Consider the following 20,618-nt stretch of genomic DNA (forward strand, 5'->3'; position numbering starts at 1 on the left):
CTTTCCAAAATCACTCTCCAGTGTCCCTTGTCACCGACAATTACGTTTTTACAACCTTATTAATAACCTCTCCCTTGGGAACAGAACCGCAAGCAGATGAGGGCCTTCTCCCTCGGCGTCCTGAAGAAACCATTTGTTTGGTCCGTTTCACATTAATTTGTTGGATTACTTCTGGCATAAAATCTAATCTTGGCCGAGGTGCCAGGGTGGCAGCAAGTCCACCTCTCCGTGCCCCACCCTCCAGGAAAAGGCAACCAGGCTGTCAGTGTGAAGCTCCAGCGCCCTCTGCTGGGTACCAGCGCAGAGTTTGTTGCAAAGACGTAGAAACAATGATTGTTTGACAGATTGACTTAATTGAATACCTTGGGCTTCTACAAACACGCAGCAGAATACAGCCACTCTGAAGAACATTTCCTTTCTAGTGGGAGAAAAGGGGAGGAATGCACAGAACAGCTTGATCGAGTAATGTGCGAGGTTTAAGGGGCACACAGATCCCAGAAAGCTGCCTTTATGAAGACACTTGACATGGCCCCACAGAAGCAGCCACTTGTTTTGCTCTGAATGAGTGAGAAGTCCCTTTGTTCTAGTCATGAATCTTTCTCGGAGAAAAAGCACCAGTCTGGTCAGTCTGTCAACATCTCTCATGTCCAACAGTGACTAGCTGCAGCTCCCGCCCTGTCTCCCGCCAAGGTCACACCATCCTCAGTGGCGTGGAGTGGCAAGGCACATCTAGTTCAGAATCACCATCCCAGACTGCCATTTTCCCAAGTTACAGGAGTGAGTGGAGGCCGGTGGGGCCTTGGGCCTCCCAGCGCCCTGTCGTCCATGCTGCAGAGATACAAGGACAGCCAGCTATTTAGTTCCCAAGTTTTATTAAAGGGCTTATACAAAATATTCCCAAGAAGACTTAATCCTCATCTTCCTCCTCTTCCTCATCCTGGTTAATCTGGAAGTAGCGTAATTCATAGCTTTCTTTGCTGTTGGCCACCACACGCAACCAATCACGTAGATTATTCTTCTTCAAATATTTTTTTGTGAGATATTTCAAATACCTGCAGAGAAAGGACACTTGAGAACCGCACTCCCGATCGCAATGCTCAAACATGGGGAGACATTTCCCATTTTCTTTTCCTTTTTTGTTTTTTATCCCTCCTTCTCCCTCCCTCCCCACATTTTCCATTTTCTAAAGTCCGCATTAAAAACTCTCATCCCCCCTCCAAAAAGATACCCAACCAATGCTCCGTTTCCTTTAAATTGCCAATAAAAATCGGGACACAGAAATAAATGTCCCAACTGCCCAATAAACAATTCGCAGCTAACACCCAGCACCTGTAACAGGGCTGTCAGACTGCGGCAAGCAGGTCAGGGCAGCAAGGATAGTGGGTGAGACGTCACCGCTTCCACCAAGCTCCCTGCACTTCACACCCCTCGCTCCCTGCGGGGCGGTCTGGTCACTGGAACTGCTTCAAAGGCTGCTGTTACCCACTCACTTCTACCCCGAGATGCCCATGACCAGCCACCGGGACACACACCCCTCTCTGCAGGGAGAGCACTTGGTGCCCAATGGCTGCCTCGCCCTGGACTTGAGCTGATGAAGTGACCGACAACAAACTGCTCTTAGAAATCCTGCTCTTCATAGAACGGCAGCACCTGGTCTCTTGTGCCCAGCAGTCTAGCCACGTAACGCTCAGGATCCTGAATCTTCTCTCTGGCTGAACAAGGCCCTGGGAGCAATCCAGTCAGCCACCTTCCTGAGACCAGCAAGAGGAGAGGATGACACCAACCCCAAGTGCTGCTGGGGCCAAACCGCCATCCCATGCCTCAGTTTCTCCCGCTGTCCCCCTGGAGTAGTGCGTCTGACCGTCTCTCCAGGTGATCGTGAGGATAAGAGAGTTCCTGTGCAGCTCCTTGCCATAGTAACAAGTCCCAGATGTTACCATGCCAACAGCTCCTGAGAACTACCTAACCAAGCAGGCTCCCCAAAGTAGGGAAGGCCTCATGCCCACCTACCCACCTTTCCCAGCCTAAACCCACCCACTGGGTCCTTCCATCTACTTAGTTAAGGCTTTACAATTCAAAATCTCAGAAATTTTCCCCAAGAGAAGGCCGGGAGGAAAAAAAGTGGTGGAAGCCCAGAGGCCAGCAGGTATGCATTCAAGAACACAGCCACTACAGATCCCACAAGGGCAGCTCTAAGAACAAGACTTCTTCCCCTCTCCCTCCGGCCAACGAACTGAAGCCAGACTAGAAGACATTTTTTGCTAGGCAGGGAAGCTCACACCCAGCCCACAGATTGCGGAATCTTTTCCCGGGCTCTGTGACGCTCAGCAGCTCTGCCATCCGGTGCTCAAACCCTCCTTGAGAAGAGGCTGAGACTTTCTCTCCTGTGAAGCCCATGTCTCAAACCCAAGGGGCCAGTTCTCCGCCCTACAGGGTCCCAGCAGCGACTCAGACTCCATGCAGGGCAGCGAGCTTGCGTGTGAGTTTCGGAGGTCCTATGCAGCTTCAGTCTCTCCTCTGATGCCATCAAGGCACCTTCCTTCCACACAAACACAATCAGGCAGCCAATCAGACATACCCTGAAGTCACTGCTGGGCTGATTTGGCTAAAAATAAAGGCAACGGAAGCCAAGTAGTCCTTTTTGGTATCCCAAATACCGACTCTAAAGACTATGCCAAGGCTGCACCAGAGCCAGGTAGACACCTGTCCATTCCGTCATCAGAGAGGTAGCTAAGTATCTAAATCCCTTCCCAGTGCTACAATGTAGCAGGTCCAATAAACTATTTCCACCCTGAGAAGGAAGAAAATGGGCCCAGGGGGATTCTGTGGTTTGGTTTCAGCCTAAACCCAGGATATTTGAATTCCCAGTCCACTGCCCTAACCAAGCTGAGAGAAAGGCAGAAATCCCAGCTTTTCAGGGCAACCCAGTCAAGGAACAATCCCAGGCGGTCTGGGAAAAGCCTCCTTATGGCTCAAAATACTGAGCTTGTAAAAAGCAAATCTGAAAACAAAACCAAAAACTACCCAAAGGGGAATACTCCTAACTGCCTGTGCTGAGCACGACTGAGAAACCAGCAGGGGCAACAAGCACCCGGGTGCACGCTCACTCACAGCACAGCCCTCTCACCTTTTGGAGAAAGGCACCTCAGAGGTTACCGTAATCTTGCTCTTGCTTCTTTCAATGGTTACGACTCCTCCCCCAAGATTACCGGCTTTCCCATTCACCTTGATTCTTTCCTGAAGAAACTGCTCCTGTAGAAACCAAAGGGGCCAATTAGTGAAGTGACAGGCTCGCCTGCTGGGCATTTTCTTACTCTATACACTGAAGAAAGCGTGTTCTTTTAAATGTTACTTTACATCAACAGAACCAAGCATTGCCCGGCCCAGTCCGTCTTCCTGAGTGTTGGGATATTAGGCCTTGGCGTCCATCCTTCCCACAGAGGGTCTGTCATTTTTACCTGGTGCTCTGAGGTTGATGTCCTTTCCTATGGATGGGTCCTTCCTAGTGACCAAAGGTCCAAATGACCCAATGTCCACAGCAAGCAAGCCACCCTTGTGGCTACAGAACATTCTGGTTGCATCTCTTCTGTCTTCCAGCAGAATCCATGGTATACTCCACAAGCTTCCCCAGGAGCCCCCCAATCCAGCACACCCATTCTATCTTCCTTCCGTGGTGTCCCACCTGTCCTCATGTACGAGGCAGCACAACCACCACGGCTTTAGTCAGGTGCTTTTAGACATCCAAGTGTCATCTACGCTGCTTAGAGCTTTAAAGTCACTTTCCTCCATTTCTCATGGTTTATTTATTGGCTCATTTAAATCTTGTCTTTTAAAATTAACACACTTTTCATAGTCACTAACAAAGAGGCACCAGAAAGTTCATGAAATGTGAAGTTAGTCATTTTCCCACAAACTTCTGCAGCCCCCTGGTCTAGGGTCTGAAATCTTCAGAAGAGCAGCTAGGACACAGCAGTGATTGCCCAGCACGGACAGGGCAAGTTCAGTCTCCAACCTCCGAGGAGCAGCAAACCACAGGCTGCTCAGGGGCCACTGTGTGCTGCAGCAGATCCGAGCTGCTCAAGTCACCCACCTCCATGAACGGGGGGTGGGGGTGGGGGTCTCTGTTCAAACAGAGAGGGAAGCATTCACAGCGTTGCTGCTGCCACTGTGGAACCAAGTCCAAGTCCCTTGTAGCTCAAAACTCCTACACTTCCCTAATTTAAAAATACAACCCCCATCTGTTAACTGCTAATGTAGCTATCACATCAGGCCCTTTCCATCTGCGGTGAGTGCATGAAGGAGTCAAGCAGTCTAGTCTGAAGAGGCTCCAGGAGGTCAGAAAGCAAGCACAGAAATGAGTGAGGGGAGCAGTAGGCAATGGGGAGGAGGAAGGGAAATCCCAGAACGGGACCGCCACAAGGACACTCAATTGGAAGAAGCCAGAGAAGCACAATTCACTGAATAGAGGCTTGACAGTGAAGAAAGCCAGCCCACAGAGGGACTTCCTGCAGGACGGGGATACAAAAGTCATTTACGTAAGGGGAACAGACTACAATAAGCCAAAACATGCCCAAACCCATGTCATCAGATAACTCCGGCCCACAGCCACCTCGTGTGTTGCAGGAACACTACCTCAGAGGGTTTCTCGGCTGTAATCTTTTCAGAAGCAGATCGCCAGGCCTTTCTTCCGAGGGGAGAGAACAAGCCAGGGCCCTCTGTGCTGTAAAAGGTAAGCTGATTCCCATCCTGTGTCACGGGGGCCAGAGCAAATCTGTAATGCCTGCATGTTTTAAATGAGTTTGTTCTTAGGCTCCGAAAGACACGAGGGTAGAAGTAAACTTAGGAAACCTGAGCATCCAAGTTAAGAAGCCTGCATTCCCCAGGCCCCATGGCTGTCATTATTTCCGTTTTCTACGTTTAAGTGGAATAGAAGAATACTGGGGAATAAGGCCAAATATACAGGAAGGTGGGGGTGGGGTGCACGGAAAATCACCAGAAAGCATGGTCTCAAAGGACTAAGCTGCAATTACACATCAGCAAGCAAGATAATCTACACATTGACCTGCTGATGAAATGGGCAGCAGCAGGAAGTGCTGCCACCTGCCTGGCGATCCCGGCTGAGCAGCAGTGTGCCCAGGAGGGGCAGGCTCAACCAAAGTTCAGGGAGAAGGGAGGATCCAATGAACAGCTTGCCTGTCCCCTGGAAAATTTTAACTAAAATGATTTTTAACTAAAGAGGAAGAGAAGGGAAGGGATGTTCTCTAGAACCTACCGGACAAGTCATTAGAAGCTAGTCCCTGGAAAAGAGCATCTTAAACAAACAAAAACAAGCTCACTGCTCTCAAGTCAACAGCTACCCCTGTGGGATTCTGCGACTGTAACTCTCTACAGGAGGCTTTCTCCCTTGGAGCTGCTGGTGCCTTCAAACGACTGACCATGTGGCTCGCAGTCCCCCTCATACTCACTACGCCACCACGGGCTCCGTAAGACATCGTGTTTGGTAAGCTGGAGGGGCAGCGACAAAGAGGAAGAAGCTCAACGAGATGGACTAACATCGTGGCTGCAACAATGGGCTCAAACTAACAATCTTGGGGATGGCTCAGGCCCAGGCAGTGCTTCTTTCCATTGTACATGGGTCACAGTGCCGGGATGACTCACTGGCACCTAACAACTGGTACCAGCGTAGCAGGCAGCATGAGAAAGGCTTACTCGGTGTCCGCACAAGCCTGTTACACGAGCAGGGTGCCAGGCTCAAGTCTGAAAGGAGGAGTGCACACCCACAGGGCTTGTCCACAGGGCCATGGTGGCTTGTGGCAGAAGTCTGGCCTGCCTGGCGGGAGGACTGGATACCTGTCAGTGGAGACGACCAACAGCTTCCATCCGATCTTCTGGCTGAACTAGGAAAAAAGACCTGGGGATCCAGTTCCCCCCAAATCAGCCAATTAAAAAAAACCCTACAGATGATAACGGTGTGATCCACAGCCATCTCGGGAACAGCCCGGGCCTGGGCAGGGCTTCCCTTTATGGCGCACGGGGACCTACATGTCAGCAACTGTAAGGAGGGGCAGCAAGGTCACTTACAAAATTGGCAGCGTCCATGATTCCATCTTCTACAGGGTGGGTGCAATCCAGCGTGAACTTCAGAACCTGCTTCTTTTTTTTACCCCCCTTCGCCACAGGCTTTTTCTAAGACAAAGAACATACACACACACCAGACGGGAGATGAGGCAGGGCAAAAATTCCCAAAGACCAAGAAAATGCCAGAAGCACGAGAGCCCATATAAACACAAAGCCCACAGAGATGGAGTTGTGTATGGCCCCAGAGCCTGGCTCTCTCTGCCCAAGAGGCCACCCTGCACAGAGCTGGGTCTGGGGCTCCCCACTCTAACGAGGAAAAAAGAAAAAAAACACTCACCCTCTTGAGTCACTTAAATTCCCCAACCCGACGCCACTGCAAGTCTATGAACTATGAGGGGGAAAAAATCTAACTTTTATTATCTGCTCTGAAATTTCCAGTAACCGTTCAAGAACTGCTGGGGTCTTTCATTCTAAACACTCAAATGTCTTAAAAACAATCTCCATCTCTAATCACTACTTGTCTACTCCCTCCTGACACCAGCCCCGTTGCATCTCACCTGTCCTCTTTGGAGCCCTAGCAGAGTTCCCAGTACCTGGACCACGTTAGTGTATTCCGGGGCTAAAGCTTCGGTTGTGAGTACACCCCCCACACACACACAATGCCCCGCTCTGAGCTGGATTTCATGTATGAAGTAGCACTTCTAAAGCACCAGTTTCAGCACATCCGAGGCAGTTTCTTCACTCATAGTTGGAAGAGGGGAGCTTGCTTCTACCCAGATCTGGCCCCATTGAAAACACATTCGTACAGCCTAACCCCTACTTACACTTTGAGATCTCTGCTGAATCTAAATATTAAGGACCCCAGTTCCCAAGAACACATCTCACCTCCCTTATGTTCCAAAAACTGCGACTTTTCAGACATTTGTCACTGTTCAAGTGAGCTGTCCCGCTGATTATTGACTCATGGCCACCCCAAGTTGGGGGGGGGGGAGAGACCGTTTCCTAGGCGCTACCCTTTACGGGGGCAGGCGGAGGCCGGGTCTTTCGCCCAGGGAACCGCTGGGTGGGCTCGGACTGCAATCTCTGGTCGCAGCCTAGCGCTTAAAAACCTGCCCAAACCGCTGGCTTTCACTGACACCGTCCCCGGTCAATCACAACCAGGGGGCTGCTGTAAGATCTGACCCCAGAAACATAAACTCAGCAAGTCCAAACGCGGCCAACAAAAGCCTCTGCAGCCTCTCCATGGGTTTAAAGCCCAAGAAGTACAGATGCATTCGGAACGTTTTAAAATCCATCCCACCTGGCAATCGCAAACGTTAACCAGACCGTCAGAGCACCGAGGAAAAGGCAAGATCTCGGGCCACTGACACGGGAAACCGCCTTTCTTCAATCACCGTGGGGGCGAGCAGCCCCCATTTACAGCCGCGCTGAGGAGCCTACCCCAAACCCCAAAGGGTCCCGCGCCCGACCACCCTGAGACACAAATCTCTGCGGACCCTGAAAGGCTCCTCAGCCTAGGCCTTCGCCCTCACAACAGGCCGGAAGAGCATCCTTTGGGGGACCCTGCCCACCGAAGCGCGGCTCCCGAGGGCGGCAGGCCCAGACCGCCTCTCGCCGGGCTCCGAGGGCCGACGAGCAGCCCAGGACGCCGCCCGCCCGTCCCAGCTGCCCGCCGGCCCCGGGCAGAGGCTCGAGCCGGCGCCCCGGCCGCCGAGAGCTCCCGGATCGCGCTCCCGGGCGCCAGGCCGCGGCCTCCTCCGCCCACAACGTGCTGGGACCCGCAGCGGCCCCGGCCCTCGCCGGCCATCCTGCCGCCTCAGCCCCAGCAGGACGCTGCAGAGCGGCGCCCCCCGGGATGCGGGGCAGGAGCCGGGCTCGGCGGTGCCCACGTGCCGCTCGGAGCGGAGGCCTCACGAGGAGCCATACTAACCACAGGTGCCATGGCGGCAGCGGCGGCAGAAAGGGAGGTCGGCGCACTACGCAGACGCAAAGAGGCCGCAGCGCGCAGAGCACGCAGGGCCCAGGCAGCACGAATCGCCCGGCCACGCCCCCCGATCTCGGCGGGCCGGCCCTGTTCGATACGATCAGAGAGCTATTAGTTTCCCCTGATTGCGAAACCCAACCCTCCGCCGCTGGGAGGGTGGTGAGGCCCGGTGGCCGGTCCCACTGTGAACGATCGGAGGGGGCCAAACGGCAGTGGGCGAGCCAAAGGGAGGTAAAGGGGCTTACTACACTTTGTTAAAGCGCCTGGAAAGAACACCAAGAGGAAACTCCGCCAGACCCCAAGTCACAAGCCAGTCGGATGCGAATCGAATGCGCTAACTTGGTGAGGGGCGGATCTGGGGGCGGTAGTGAAATCGGGGTGATCCGAAGTCACCAGGGCCCAATGCACGGAAACTTCTGCCTGCCCGGAGCTGCCCCGATCGGAAGTTCACGCCCAAAGACTGTGTCTGCCAGTCCCGCTGCTCCAGCAGCAGCGCCGCCTGGGACCTTGTGAGAAATGGAAATCCCTCCCGTGTGACGGGCTCCCGCAAACCCATGGGCTGTAATCTCGCTGCGAGCCGACCGCCACATCTTCCTCCTGCAGCTGGTGGATTTGAACTGCCAACCTTTTCGCCAAAATCTCAATCCCTAGGCCATCAAGACTCCGTTGACAGCCCCCACCTCGCCCCCACGCCTATCTCAGTTACAAGCAGCCCATCCTCGAAATCATCAGCTCCTGGTATCCCAGATCTCTTCTGGAGGCCGTGCCTCTTAAGCGTGTATGTAAATCACCTTGACGTCTGCTTAAAATGCAGGAGCCTCTGTGGCCTGAGAGTCTGCATTTCTCACAAGCTCCCAGTCCATGCTGCTGCCACTGGCCCCCATGAGTAGGGAGCGTCTTCAGTTACCTAGTTAACATGTTTGTTTTTTTAAACATTTTATTAGGGGCTCATACAACTCTTATCACAATCCATACATATACATACATCAATTGTATAAAGCACATCTGTACATTCTTTGCCCTAATCATTTTCTTTTTTTTCCCTCTTTTCTTTTTTTACATTTTATTAGGGGCTCATACAACTCTTATCACAATCCATACATATACATACATCAATTTTATAAAGCATATCGCACATTCCCTGCCCCAATCATTCTCAAAGCATTTGCTCTCCACTTAAGCCCTTGGCATCAGGTCCTCTTTTTTTTCCCCTCCCTCCCCGCTCCCCCGTCCCTCATGTGCCCTTGGTATTTTATACATTGTTATTTTGTCATATCTTGCCCTATCCGAAGAGTTAACATGTTATGGATTTAGTTGTGTCCCTCCAAAAGATGACTGGTAAATTCTAGCATGCCTTTGGGCAGGGGTTTTCTTCCTTCTGTGAATAAGGCAGCTTTCCCTTAAGGCACAGTTGACCACCTCTGAGATGAAAGAGGAGCAGATGGGACAGAGATGGGGAAGTTGAACCAAAGAAGAAAGCGCTCCCCTTCTAGGCCATTTCTGCCATGTTGTTGTTATTAGTTGCCATCACAGTCTGTTCCAACCCACAGCGACCCCGAGCACCACAGAATGAACACTGTGCAGTCCTGCACCGTCCACAACGTCCCTCCTGTGCCTGAACCCGTTGTTGCAGCCACGACGTCAGTCCATCCTCACTGAGGGCCTTCCTCTTTTCCACAGCCTTCAATAATGTAGATGGTATCCTTTGTAGTACCTCCATTAAAAGCTAGTCCCGTCCCCCCCTTAAACCCTAACACAGGCAGTGGCACAGCTGAGTTACCGGTCAGGCTGCTAACAGTTTCGAACTTACCCAGGTGCTCCTCTGGAGAAACATGAGGCTTTCTTCTCTCATAAAGATTGACAACCTAGGGAACCCAGAGACAGTTCTACTCGATCCTAAGGGCAGTTACTATGAGTCAGAATTAACTCAGTGGCAATGAATTTGGAGTTTGGGTAGACCACCGGCTCTTCCTCCCCACATCTCCTGACCATCCAGCTGATGATTCATCAAGAACATACAAGTCATCCGAAGAAAACATTTCTGTCTGTCAGGATACAAGTCCTCAACAGTCCAACGGGTCCTTAGGAGCAATATTGCAATTGTGGGAAGTGATAAAAGACAGACAGTAAGGCACAGACGCTCTTTGTCCCTATGTCAAGACCAAGAGAGTGAATATATTTTCCAATGTATATATGTAATGGGGCTTACAGATCTTTCAAAAGGCATCCACGTCACACAGTGAACATATTACATAGTCAATGGGTAATATACACAGGTACTGAAAATGACTCAGCTTCTTGAACCAGTGCAAGTTGACCTTGAACACCCCTGAGCCCTCCCTAGGGGAACAATCTATGATCTGCATCATAAGAGGACATCAGAAGAGAATTTGCTACATATGACAGTGGGTTGGGACTATACAACCTGATTGCTCAACATAGTGACTGGCCAGACGCAGGAATGAGACATCTGTTATGGTAGCTCCTTTACGACGGCTCCACAGTGGGGGGGCTATTGCAGGGAGCACATTTTCAGCCTGGAGAGTGTGTATTTGAAAGCATTGCTATCTTGTAACAATGGCGACCTTTCTCAAAATAGGGCTAGTTGTCCATGCTCCTGGTTACCAGCATAGAACTAAGGCTACATGCACTCCTCAGAGTCCTCAGTTTATCGCACATTTCAGACCCGCCCCCCTTAACATCTAAACACCCAGCAACAGCTATCCCTTAGACCAGCGGTTCTCAACCAGTGGGTCGCAACCCCTTTGGGGGTTGAATGACTCTTTCACAGGGGTCACCTAATACATCCTGCATATCAGATATTTACATTATGATTTATAACAGTAGAAAATGACAGTGATGAAGTAGCAATGAAAATAATGTTATGGTTGGTGGGGTCACCACAACATGAGGAACTGAGTTAAAGGGTCACAGCATTAGGAAGGTTGAGAACCACTGCCTTAGACCCTGCCTTCCTCCTATTGCTATGGAGATGCATCCTTGCTCTCCTCTGAGGCTACCTGCTACCCTAGGGCATTGATCTCATACACCTCTGCCTAGCTCAAGACATCTCTCCAACAAGTCTCACCACTCATTAAGTCTTTCTTCTGTATCATGTCCATCACCAGTGGGAGTATTTAATGTCTACCATCCTAGAGATAAAATTTAAAAAGCAACCCCTTGACCACTGACAGTCCATTTCTTTGCCCAAGTCTTCTTGAACGAGTTCCTTTTGTGGACTGTCACCAATTATTCTCCCTCCCTTAACTGCTTACCTCACTATCTCATCAGACTTACCTTCAACTACCAGGACAACTATCTTCTCACCACACATATTCAATCTGTATGCTGAGCAAATCATCAAAGAAGCTGCATTCTATGAAGAAGAATGTGGCGGGGTTCTTTAGAGAAACAAAACCAGGACACATGAATATATATATATGGAATATAACAGCTAATTAGTACACAGCAGTACAGAGGGCTCTGTTCAACTTACTTCCGCGGAAGAGTTAATATACAGGAAGTCTTTTAACTCACGAGGGCTGCCAGGTCCAAGGTCAAGGAAGCAGACAGCTGAGTCTTCCCTCGGACAATGCAGGCAGAGTCTGTCCACAGGCAGCAAACAGCAGGGTGGGTCACCCACAGTCAGGAGCTCTGAAGCAGGCCCAGGTGGGATCTGGAACTCAAGCAAGACAGGACGACAGGATCCATCAGCCTCAAGCTCAAGTGATGGACCCACCAGCAGCAGGACAAAGCAGGTTTCGAAAGAACCTCAAGCTCTAGTTACATGATCCAACAGTTGGCTGCCCCACAAGTAGTGTAGCTCACAAGTTGAGGCAGAGAACTAGCTATAAACCAGTGGCATGCTGGTCCGATCTCCAGAGAGCAAGAGAGAAGGGTGGGTCTTGCGGAGCCATTTATCTCTTTGCCCTCCAATCAAATTGCAACCTGTTCAATCCCACATGTTCCTATTGGCCAGGTTGGCAAAATAAACCTACCAATCACACTTGCTGAAAGTGAGGGGGACTTGAAGCACTGCTGCTGAAGATCAAGGATGTGGCCTTCAGTACGGACTACAATTCAGCTCCTTGCCACACTTCACCTGGGCTCCCACGGAATATTCTTTTAGACTTTCTTGTTTCTCTCTTCTTGCTCCCCCCTCATCTGAGGACTTGAAGTGTCCTGGGGCCTAGAGCTCTTCTCCTCTTTATTACAAAATCTCACTAGCAGCTCTCACCCAAGCTGGGGCAGCCCCCAAGCCTAGGTGTGCAGCCCCTACCTCACATCTGCTCTCCAGACTAACACAGCCAGTGGCCTCCTTGATATCTCTAGCCTCCAGTGTCCTATAGATTACCATGGATCCCTGCCCACCCAAGACCCTACCTCCACCTCTCTCACCTTCAACCCCCAATTCATATTCCCAGAACTCGACTTCCACCTCTTCACCTTTGCCATCAACTCCTTACCCTCACCTTCACCTCTACACCTTCAATCGTCCCTTCATCCCACAAACCCCAGGAGCCCACCATGACCCTCCCCCTCCACCCTTCACACTCACCCCTAGATCTCATCCTCACCCCTTCCATCACTTCCCCTGCCTCCTCACCCCATGCCCATCCTCATCCCACCTCAAAAATTATGGCCACCAAATCATAGCCATCGTTACTAAACAAAAATATCAAACTGTGAAGCTCTTGTTTCTCCATGTAGCCTCCATCTAGGTCTACATACGTGGTGCTTTCACTCTGCCCCCAAAGAGTCCTGCGCTCTGTGATTGGCACCGTGTCGAAACAGCAGCCTTGGCATCTGCAGGGACTCACATTGGGTCCTTTTTACGTATTCGTTGAGTTCTGAGAACAAAAGGCAGTCTGAAGGGGCAAGGTCGGGGCTGTGGGGAGCATGAGGTAAGGCTTCCCAGGTGGTTCATGGAGGGCAGCCCTCGAGGCGCTCCTTGTCCTGGTGGGAAAGTCCCCGCCATGCAGGTTTCTGGGTCTTTTTCTCACCAACTCAGTTTTCTGTTTTCTTAGAATTTCCTCCTCATGAGCCCTAGGCTTGGAGAAAATAGATCAAGATTCTCCCTGAGGGAATCCCAGAAGACAGTCGTCAAACTTTCTGAGCAGACCTCTCTGCCTTGACGTTAACCGGCCCAGGCAGATCCCCTCCGAAGCCATTGTTTGGATGAAGCTTCTTCTGACAGCAAACCTGTTCCTAGGGCAGCTTGTCCTGAGCCGGATGCTGGTTGCCACCGAGACTCACTTAGACACATCCCATCCGGAATGAAGCCTTGTGGGCATGGTTGGCGCCGCCGCGGGAGTGACACTTTCTAACTTGGCCCTCCCACTCCAACTTTGGGACTTTTCATCTGTCCCTGGTTTTATAGCGTGGCCTTCAGCTCCACCTCCTCCCCACTGCCCTCCATCTCATCTCCACTGTCATCAGAGCATTGAGCTCAAGCTCCCCCTATTGTCTTCATTTGTGAACTTGGTTCAACTTGGCTGGCGGGTCCTCTCAGTGCCTAGGACAACATCTGGCCCGTGCTCAGAAGCTACTCAGCAGATGCTCAGGAGATACTCGTCAAATAGAAGAAAGTGTGAGAGGATGGATTTTTAAAACTCAACCATCCTGAATGCTGGCCCTCCAGCGGAGGAGCGCATCGCACATTTACAAAGCATGCCCCAGGTTCTAGATAACAGCCGCACCGCCTACTGGAGGTAACCGTCTCTGCCTCGCAAGGCCGTGGTTGTAGGAGTAAAGGAGTCCATGGCTTTACTGTTGTTCCTTGGAAAGAAATGGAGCCAGACCCAGGAGGGGCCCGCAAAGAAACAAGGAGCCCCTGTGTACAACCCACGTCCCCCATGGCATGGCAAACGCCTGCTCACCCTTCAGAACCCACCGCAGTGGTTGTCTCTTCGTGTCTTCTTAATAAATGCAAACCCAAAACGCGCTGCCCTCAAGTGACCCTTTCGAGCAGAACAGGATTGTCCCATAGGGGTTTAACGACTATGGTCTTTACAGAAGCAGACTGCCACCTCTCTCCCACGGGGTGCCTGGAGGGTTTGAACCCACGCGATCTGTAGGAGTTTGTTTATTGAGCGCCGTGCTGAAAGTGCTCTGCTCCTCACCAAAAGGTTGGTGACTCAAGCCCACCAGGTGCTCCACGGGGGGATAGGGGTGGCAGCCTGCTTCGGTGGAGATGTACAGACAGCCTTGGACACCCTATGGGCCATGTCTCCTCTTGGACACCCTATGGGCCAGGACACCCTATGGGGCTAGGACACCCTATGGGCCAGGATACCCTATGGGCCTTGGACACCCTATGGGCCTTGGACACCCTATGGGCCTTGGACACCCTATGGGCCAGGTCTCCTCTTGGACACGCAATGGGCCAGGTCCCCTCTGTAGCTGTGAGTCACCAACTCAATGGCAGAGGATTGTGTTTGCGTTTCTGTGGATGAGGCTGATGGCAGGAAAAGCAGAGGAGGGGACTGCCCGCCTGGAGTCAGGCTAACATGGGTGAAAGCAAGTAACTTCGGCTCAGCAGAAGAGACAAAAAGCACTTCAATGGAGGCCAGCCAAGGAAGGGAGGCGCTCTGGAGAGAACAGCCCTAGGATAATCCGGCATCTCCAGGCAGGACAATGGCAAACTCCTTGGGAAGCTGGGCTGGGACCCTGTGATGCTCCAGTTGGAATACTCAGGCATCTATTTGTCATGGGGAGACATTTCTTTCTTTTTTGACATTAGTAATTACATTTGAAAAGTGTTGTTGTTAGGTGACGTCAGTCAGTTCTGAATCATGGGGACCCATGCACAAGAGAATAAAGACAGTGCCCAATCCTGTGCTCATCCACCGTCATCGCTGGGCTGAACACACGGTTGTCGCCGCCGTGTCAACAGGTCATGTTGGAGGTCTTCCTCTTTGTCACGGACCCTCTGCTTTACCAAGCATGATGCCCCTCTTCAGGGACATGTGTGAAGGATGTGAGATGCAAGCTCAGCTTCCTCACTTTTTTTTTCAAGATCATTTTATCGGGGGCTCTTACAACTCTTGTTATGATCTATACATCAATTGTATCGGACATATTTTTACCTATACTGACACTGTTCTTTTCTGGATATTTACTTTCTATGATGCCCTTGTGATCACCTCCTTTTTTTCTCCTCCCTCCTCACCCCCCCCCGGCCCTTGATAGAATATAGAATAGAGTGGGGTGTGTGGTTATGTGCCATTCATTGCGATGGGTACTCCCTTCCCCCTACCCTTTGGTATCGCTATTCCCATTCCTGTTCCTGGGTTCCATATGTTGTGAGCTTTATCTCTTGCCAATAACTATGGTATGTTCCAGTCCACAGTGGGAATCAGCACTGGGTCATGAAGTGGGGGGTGAGGAGGCCTCCAGGGATCAGAGGTATATTGTGTGATCCATCAGTGCTCTACTGCACCCTGATTGACTCATCCCCTCCCTGCAACCCCTCTGTGGGGGGATGTTCCCTTGGCCACAGATGGGCTGTGGGTCTCTGCTCCAACCTCCCTCATTTTCACCAACGTGTTTTTATATCTTTGTTTATTGTTTATGAATCTTCTGATGCCTGTTACCCAGTTCCAATGAACCTCATGATCGCACCAGCTGGTGTGCTTCTTCCACGAGGGCTTGTTGCCTCACTGTTAGATGGCCGCTTGTTTAACTTCAAGCCTTTAAGACCCCAGATGCTATATCTCTTTATAGCCAGGCACGATCCACTGTCTATACCACATTTGCTTATGCACCCATTTTGTCTTCAGCGATTGTGTGAGGGGGGTGGGGGTGAGCATCACAAAATGCCATTTTGTTAAAGAAAAGTGTTCTTGTATTAAGTAAGGGTATGAGCTGAGGTCCAAGGCCCATCCGCAACCTCAGTGTATTGCCTTATTGTGGGGGAAACCAGCCTGTCACACTATCACGGGTCCAGTAGGTGCAACTGTATTGTTATGATATATAAAGATTATAGTGAAGTCTTAGAGAATAAGAGAAATAGAATAGAAGGTAAAGTAAAGGAGTCAGACACATTTCATAGTAGCATGCTCACCTCCTGGATGGCCAGGATCTCACCAGCCAGGTCTGAGGACAGGAGAGGGGGAAAGAGAGAGAGAGATTTATTTCTAATCAAGGCTTATAGATCTTTTGGGGGCATGAAAGCTTCCTGATTACAGGTAAAGACATACGTCACAGGAAGAGGTTGTACTATAGGTAATATAGTAATGGGAGGGGGATGATCTAGGGGTATACATGCAATAGGAAGGGGAGGGATTGGGGGTACACATGTGACAAGATGGGTGGATCCTAGATTCAGGATGGCAGCCCAACCTTGGATGTCACTGAGCAGGTTTGACTTGTTCTAAGCTCTCCAGGCAAACAATGACTACCCTATCAATAGGGTGTGAGCCCTGCCTACAGTGGACCAGACAGTAGTCTTATTGCTCTGGATGGCAGATGCCTTCTGGGAGGTAACTTGGCAATCATTTACCATAGTTGCAAGCAGTGTCCTAGGTCTGACATATATTTCAGGGAGAGAAGCTGGGGGAAAGTTTTTTTATATCCCACACCTTATAAATAGATGTACATAGGCCAATACCTCTCTTTTTTTGGATGAATGTATTTATACATTAACACACCTCTGTTAATACCTCTAGCTATAGCTTTGCTTCCTAGAGCTTTCCTGTTTCTTTTTGCCTCCTCCTGCCCCACCATCATGTCCCCCCTGATTCCAGGGGTGACATTTCTTTTTTATTGTAATCATTTTATTGGGGGCTCATACAACTCTTATCACAATCCATCCATCCATTCATCCATTGTGTGAAGCACATTTGTACATTTGTTGCCATCATCAATTCCAAAACATTTTCTTTCTACTTGAGCCCTTGGTATCAGTTTCTTTCCCCCCTCTCTTCCAATCCCCCTCCCTCATGAACCCTTAATAATATATATATATAATATACTGACCAATGTCTCCCTTCACCCACTTTTCTGTTGTCCATCCCCCTGGGAAGGGGTTATATGTAGATCATTGTGATCAGTTCCCCCTGTCTCCCCCCACCTTCCCCTTACCTTCATGGTATGGCTTCTCTCAACATCGGTCCTGAGGGATTTATCTGTCCTGGATTCCCAGTGTTTCCAACTCTTATCTGTATCCATGTACATGCTCTGGTCCAGCCAGATTTGTAAGGTAGAATTGGGGTCATGAGAGTGGGGTTGGTGGGTGGGAAGCATTAAAGAACTAGAGAAAAGGTGTATGTTTCAGCGTTGCTACCCCCACGACCCTTCTGTAAGGGGATGTCTAGTTGCCTAGGGATGGGCTTTAAGTCTCCACTCTGCACTCCCCCTCATTCATAATGATATGATTTTTTTGTTCTGGGTATTTGGTGCCTGATAACTGATCCTATCGACACCTTGTGATCACACAGGATGGTGCATTTTTTACATGTGGGCTTTGTTGCTTCTCAGTTAGATAGCCGCTTGTTAATCTTCAAGCCTCTAAAGCCCCAGACATTGCAACTTTTAATAGCCAGGCACCATCAAATTTTTTCACCACACTGAGCCATTTGTACTGCTTTATAATTCAATTGACTGTTTATTTCTTGTGTTATAAATCTAGCTATCTGTGTATATATATATATATATATATATATATATATATATAATTTTTAAAAATTTCTTCACCACATTTGCTTATGTACCCACTTTGTCTTCAGCGATCGTGTTGAGAAGGTGAGTATCATGGAATGCCAGTTTAATAGAACAAAACATTCTTGCATTGAGGGAGTACTTGAGTAGAGGTCTAATGTCCATCTGCCAGCTTAATATTAAACCTATAAATGTATGCAAATAGATATATTTCCCCATCATCATATATAAATATATTTACATATGTACATGCCTGTATTTAGACCTGTATAAATGCCTTTGCCTCCTAGTTCTTTCCTCTATTTCCTTTTACTTCGCTCTTGTCCCACTATCATGTTTGGCCTTCATTTGGATTTCAGTAATTCCTTTCAGTTACACTGCCCTTGATAAAGCCCTACCAGGCCTCCTACACCCTCCTCACCATCAATTTTGAATCACTTGTTGTTCCCTTGTCCCTGGGTTGTTGACACCCCCTTCCTTTCCCCACCTCCCCATGTCTCCCCCACCCCCAACCATAGGTCCCGTTGTTTTCTCCTCCAGATTGTTTATCCTATCTCATCTAGATAGACCTGCAGAGATAATAATATGCACAAAAAACAAGACAGAGCAAAACAAAGTAACAAAAGGAAATGTAACAATAACAACAAAAAAGCCAATGATACACACACAAAAAAGAAAAGTCTATAAATAGTTCGAGGTCTGTTTGTTGACCTTTTGGAGTGTTTTCTGATCAAGTCTGATGGGGTGTCACGCTCTGGCCCCAAACTCTATTTTTGGTGTTCCCTGGGGACTTCATTGCTCTTCTCCCCTTGCTGCTCTGTCGCACCCCCTTAGTGCAGTGGTTCTCAACCTTCCTAATATGACCACCCTTTACTACAGTTCCTCATGTGTGGTGACCCCGTATGTGGGACTATCTTCATGTGGGTGGGTCTGCCTGGAGACGGATAGAGTAGTGGTGTCTCGGTTCCTAAAACCATCGGAAATATGGTCTTAGGCGACCCCCGTGAAAGGGTTGTTCAACCCGCCAAAGGACCTCAACCCCCAGGTTCAGACCCACTGCCTTAGTGTTTTGCCTCAGTGTGGTGGGATCAGATCGGGCACAATTCCCACACTGTGTTTCCAGTATTGTCCCCGTAGCACTATGGGTCAGTAAGGGATGTCGTGTCTCATAGTGGGGCCGACCTTATGGTCCTCTCTGTGCATTGGCTGCTCTGAGCAGGAATATTGTCCTCAGGGTTTGGTGGGCCAGGATGTGCTCCACTCTCTCTTCCTTCCCGTTCATTTGCTCCCATGTGTTCTGATCACACATGTCCCTCTCCCTGAGCTTTAGCTTCAGACCTGTCCTCTGAAGTGAATTCTTCTTGGGGGAGGGGGACATTTCTTTCCGCCCCGCCCCCTTTTTAGATTAAGAGCGGCTTTATTAGGGTGGGGGACATTTCTTATTATGGCTCTTTGACCTATTTCTCTGTAACTCCCACCAGATGGTTGCATGGAAAAGCCCAGGCCCATCAAAAGATCACTCAAGATCTCTGTTTGAAGTGGCATGTAGACAAGGGACAGAGCAAGAGGAGTGGCGCTGAGACTATAGGACGGTGAGGAAGAGGCAGAGAGACCGCGTGGCTGAGAGGCTGAGGCCCAGAGAGAGACTTGGCTGCTGGCTGAGGACAGGTGTTGCTGTGGACCAGTGACTGTGCCCTTCCTGCTTCCGTAACCTGCCTTGTGCTAAGCTAGTCACTTCCCTGTGTTCCCTTTCCAATTGCTCCTGTGGAAGGTCAGGTTGAAGCTGAAGAAAATAAAAACAGCCTATGCAAGGTCAAAGACAACCCTGAGCACATCCCTCCTGTTTTCAGAGAACATCTCAAGATAGACCTGACGTACTGCACACTAAGGGCAAAGATGGGACACGTGGGGGATGACATTACAGACATCATACATGGAGCAAGCAAAAGGTCACGAAAAAGACACGGATGAGTGAAAAGTCGAAAATGTGTGCTTGAGAAGAGACTCTGGAAACTAGCTCTTGCGTGCACTGTAGCCGGAGCACATGGAAGAAATGGTGACGTCGAAGTGACGCACAGAAGATTTCCAAGAGCAGCTCCAGAAGACCAAGTGGAGTATTATAATGAAATGTGCCAAGACCTGGAGTTAGAAAGGACCAAGGCCACCCTCCACATCCCTCACATTTAAAGAACTAAAGAAAGAAAGTCAAGCCTCAAATTGAAATATTGAAGGATTCAATGGGCATGGTGCAGAAAGCTTCAAAAGAAGATGAACGGAACACACAGAGTCACTGTACCAGACAGAATTGGTCGACATCCATCCATTTACACAGGTATGAGATCAAGAACCAATGGTATTGAAGAAAGAGGTCCAAAACTACACGAAAGGCATTAGCAAAAAACAAGTCTCCAAGAATTGATGGAATATCAACTGAAATGGTTTTTTTTTGCTTTATATTATTTTTTAATTAAAATGTGCTTTATATTCTTTTTTTTTTAATTTTAACAATTTATTGGGGCTCATACAATTCTTTTCACAGTTCATATATATACATACATCAATTGTATAAAGCACATCTGTACAGTCTTTGCCCTAATCATTTTTTTCTCTTTTCTTCTTTTACATTTTATTAGGGACTCATACAACTCTTACCACAATCCATACATATACATACATCAATTGTATAAAGCACATCCATACATTCCCTGCCCCAATCATTCTCAAGGCATTTGCTCTCCACTTAAGCCCCTTGCATCAGGTCCTCCTTTTTTTTCCCCTCCCTCCCCTTTCCCCCCTCCCTCATGTGCCCTTGGTAATTTATACATCGTTGTTTTGTCATATCTTGCCCTATCCGGAGTCTCCCTTCCCCCCTTCTCTGCTGTCCCTCTCCCAGGGA

The 20,618-nt window shown here is 49.5% G+C and overlaps 1 protein-coding gene across 1 annotated transcript; it reads right to left on the bottom strand.

Annotated features, from left to right (window-relative positions):
* Positions 1 to 855: 855 nt before the first annotated feature.
* On the bottom strand, positions 856 to 8,137 carry RPL22 (ribosomal protein L22). The gene is made up of 4 exons (XM_075550493.1): positions 8,009 to 8,137; positions 6,082 to 6,186; positions 3,128 to 3,252; positions 856 to 1,052 (listed from the first exon to the last, which is right to left on the bottom strand). The coding sequence occupies exons 1-4, from the start codon at positions 8,018 to 8,020 to the stop codon at positions 908 to 910; spliced, it is 387 nt and encodes a 128-aa protein (XP_075406608.1). The 5' UTR covers positions 8,021 to 8,137; the 3' UTR covers positions 856 to 907.
* Between the last annotated feature and the right edge of the window lie 12,481 nt (positions 8,138 to 20,618).

The sequence above is a fragment of the Tenrec ecaudatus genome, chromosome 1 (genome assembly GCF_050624435.1).
Source record: "Tenrec ecaudatus isolate mTenEca1 chromosome 1, mTenEca1.hap1, whole genome shotgun sequence".
Lineage (NCBI taxonomy): Eukaryota > Metazoa > Chordata > Mammalia > Afrosoricida > Tenrecidae > Tenrec > Tenrec ecaudatus.

Excerpts from the sequence above, each read along its gene's own strand:
- RPL22 (XM_075550493.1), bottom strand. Across the intron at positions 3,253-6,081 it reads TCATGGACGCTGCCAATTTT|GAGCAGTTTCTTCAGGAAAG; the intron begins GTAAGTGACCTT and ends TGGTTTCTACAG. Across the intron at positions 1,053-3,127 it reads GAGGTGCCTTTCTCCAAAAG|GTATTTGAAATATCTCACAA; the intron begins GTGAGAGGGCTG and ends CTTTCTCTGCAG.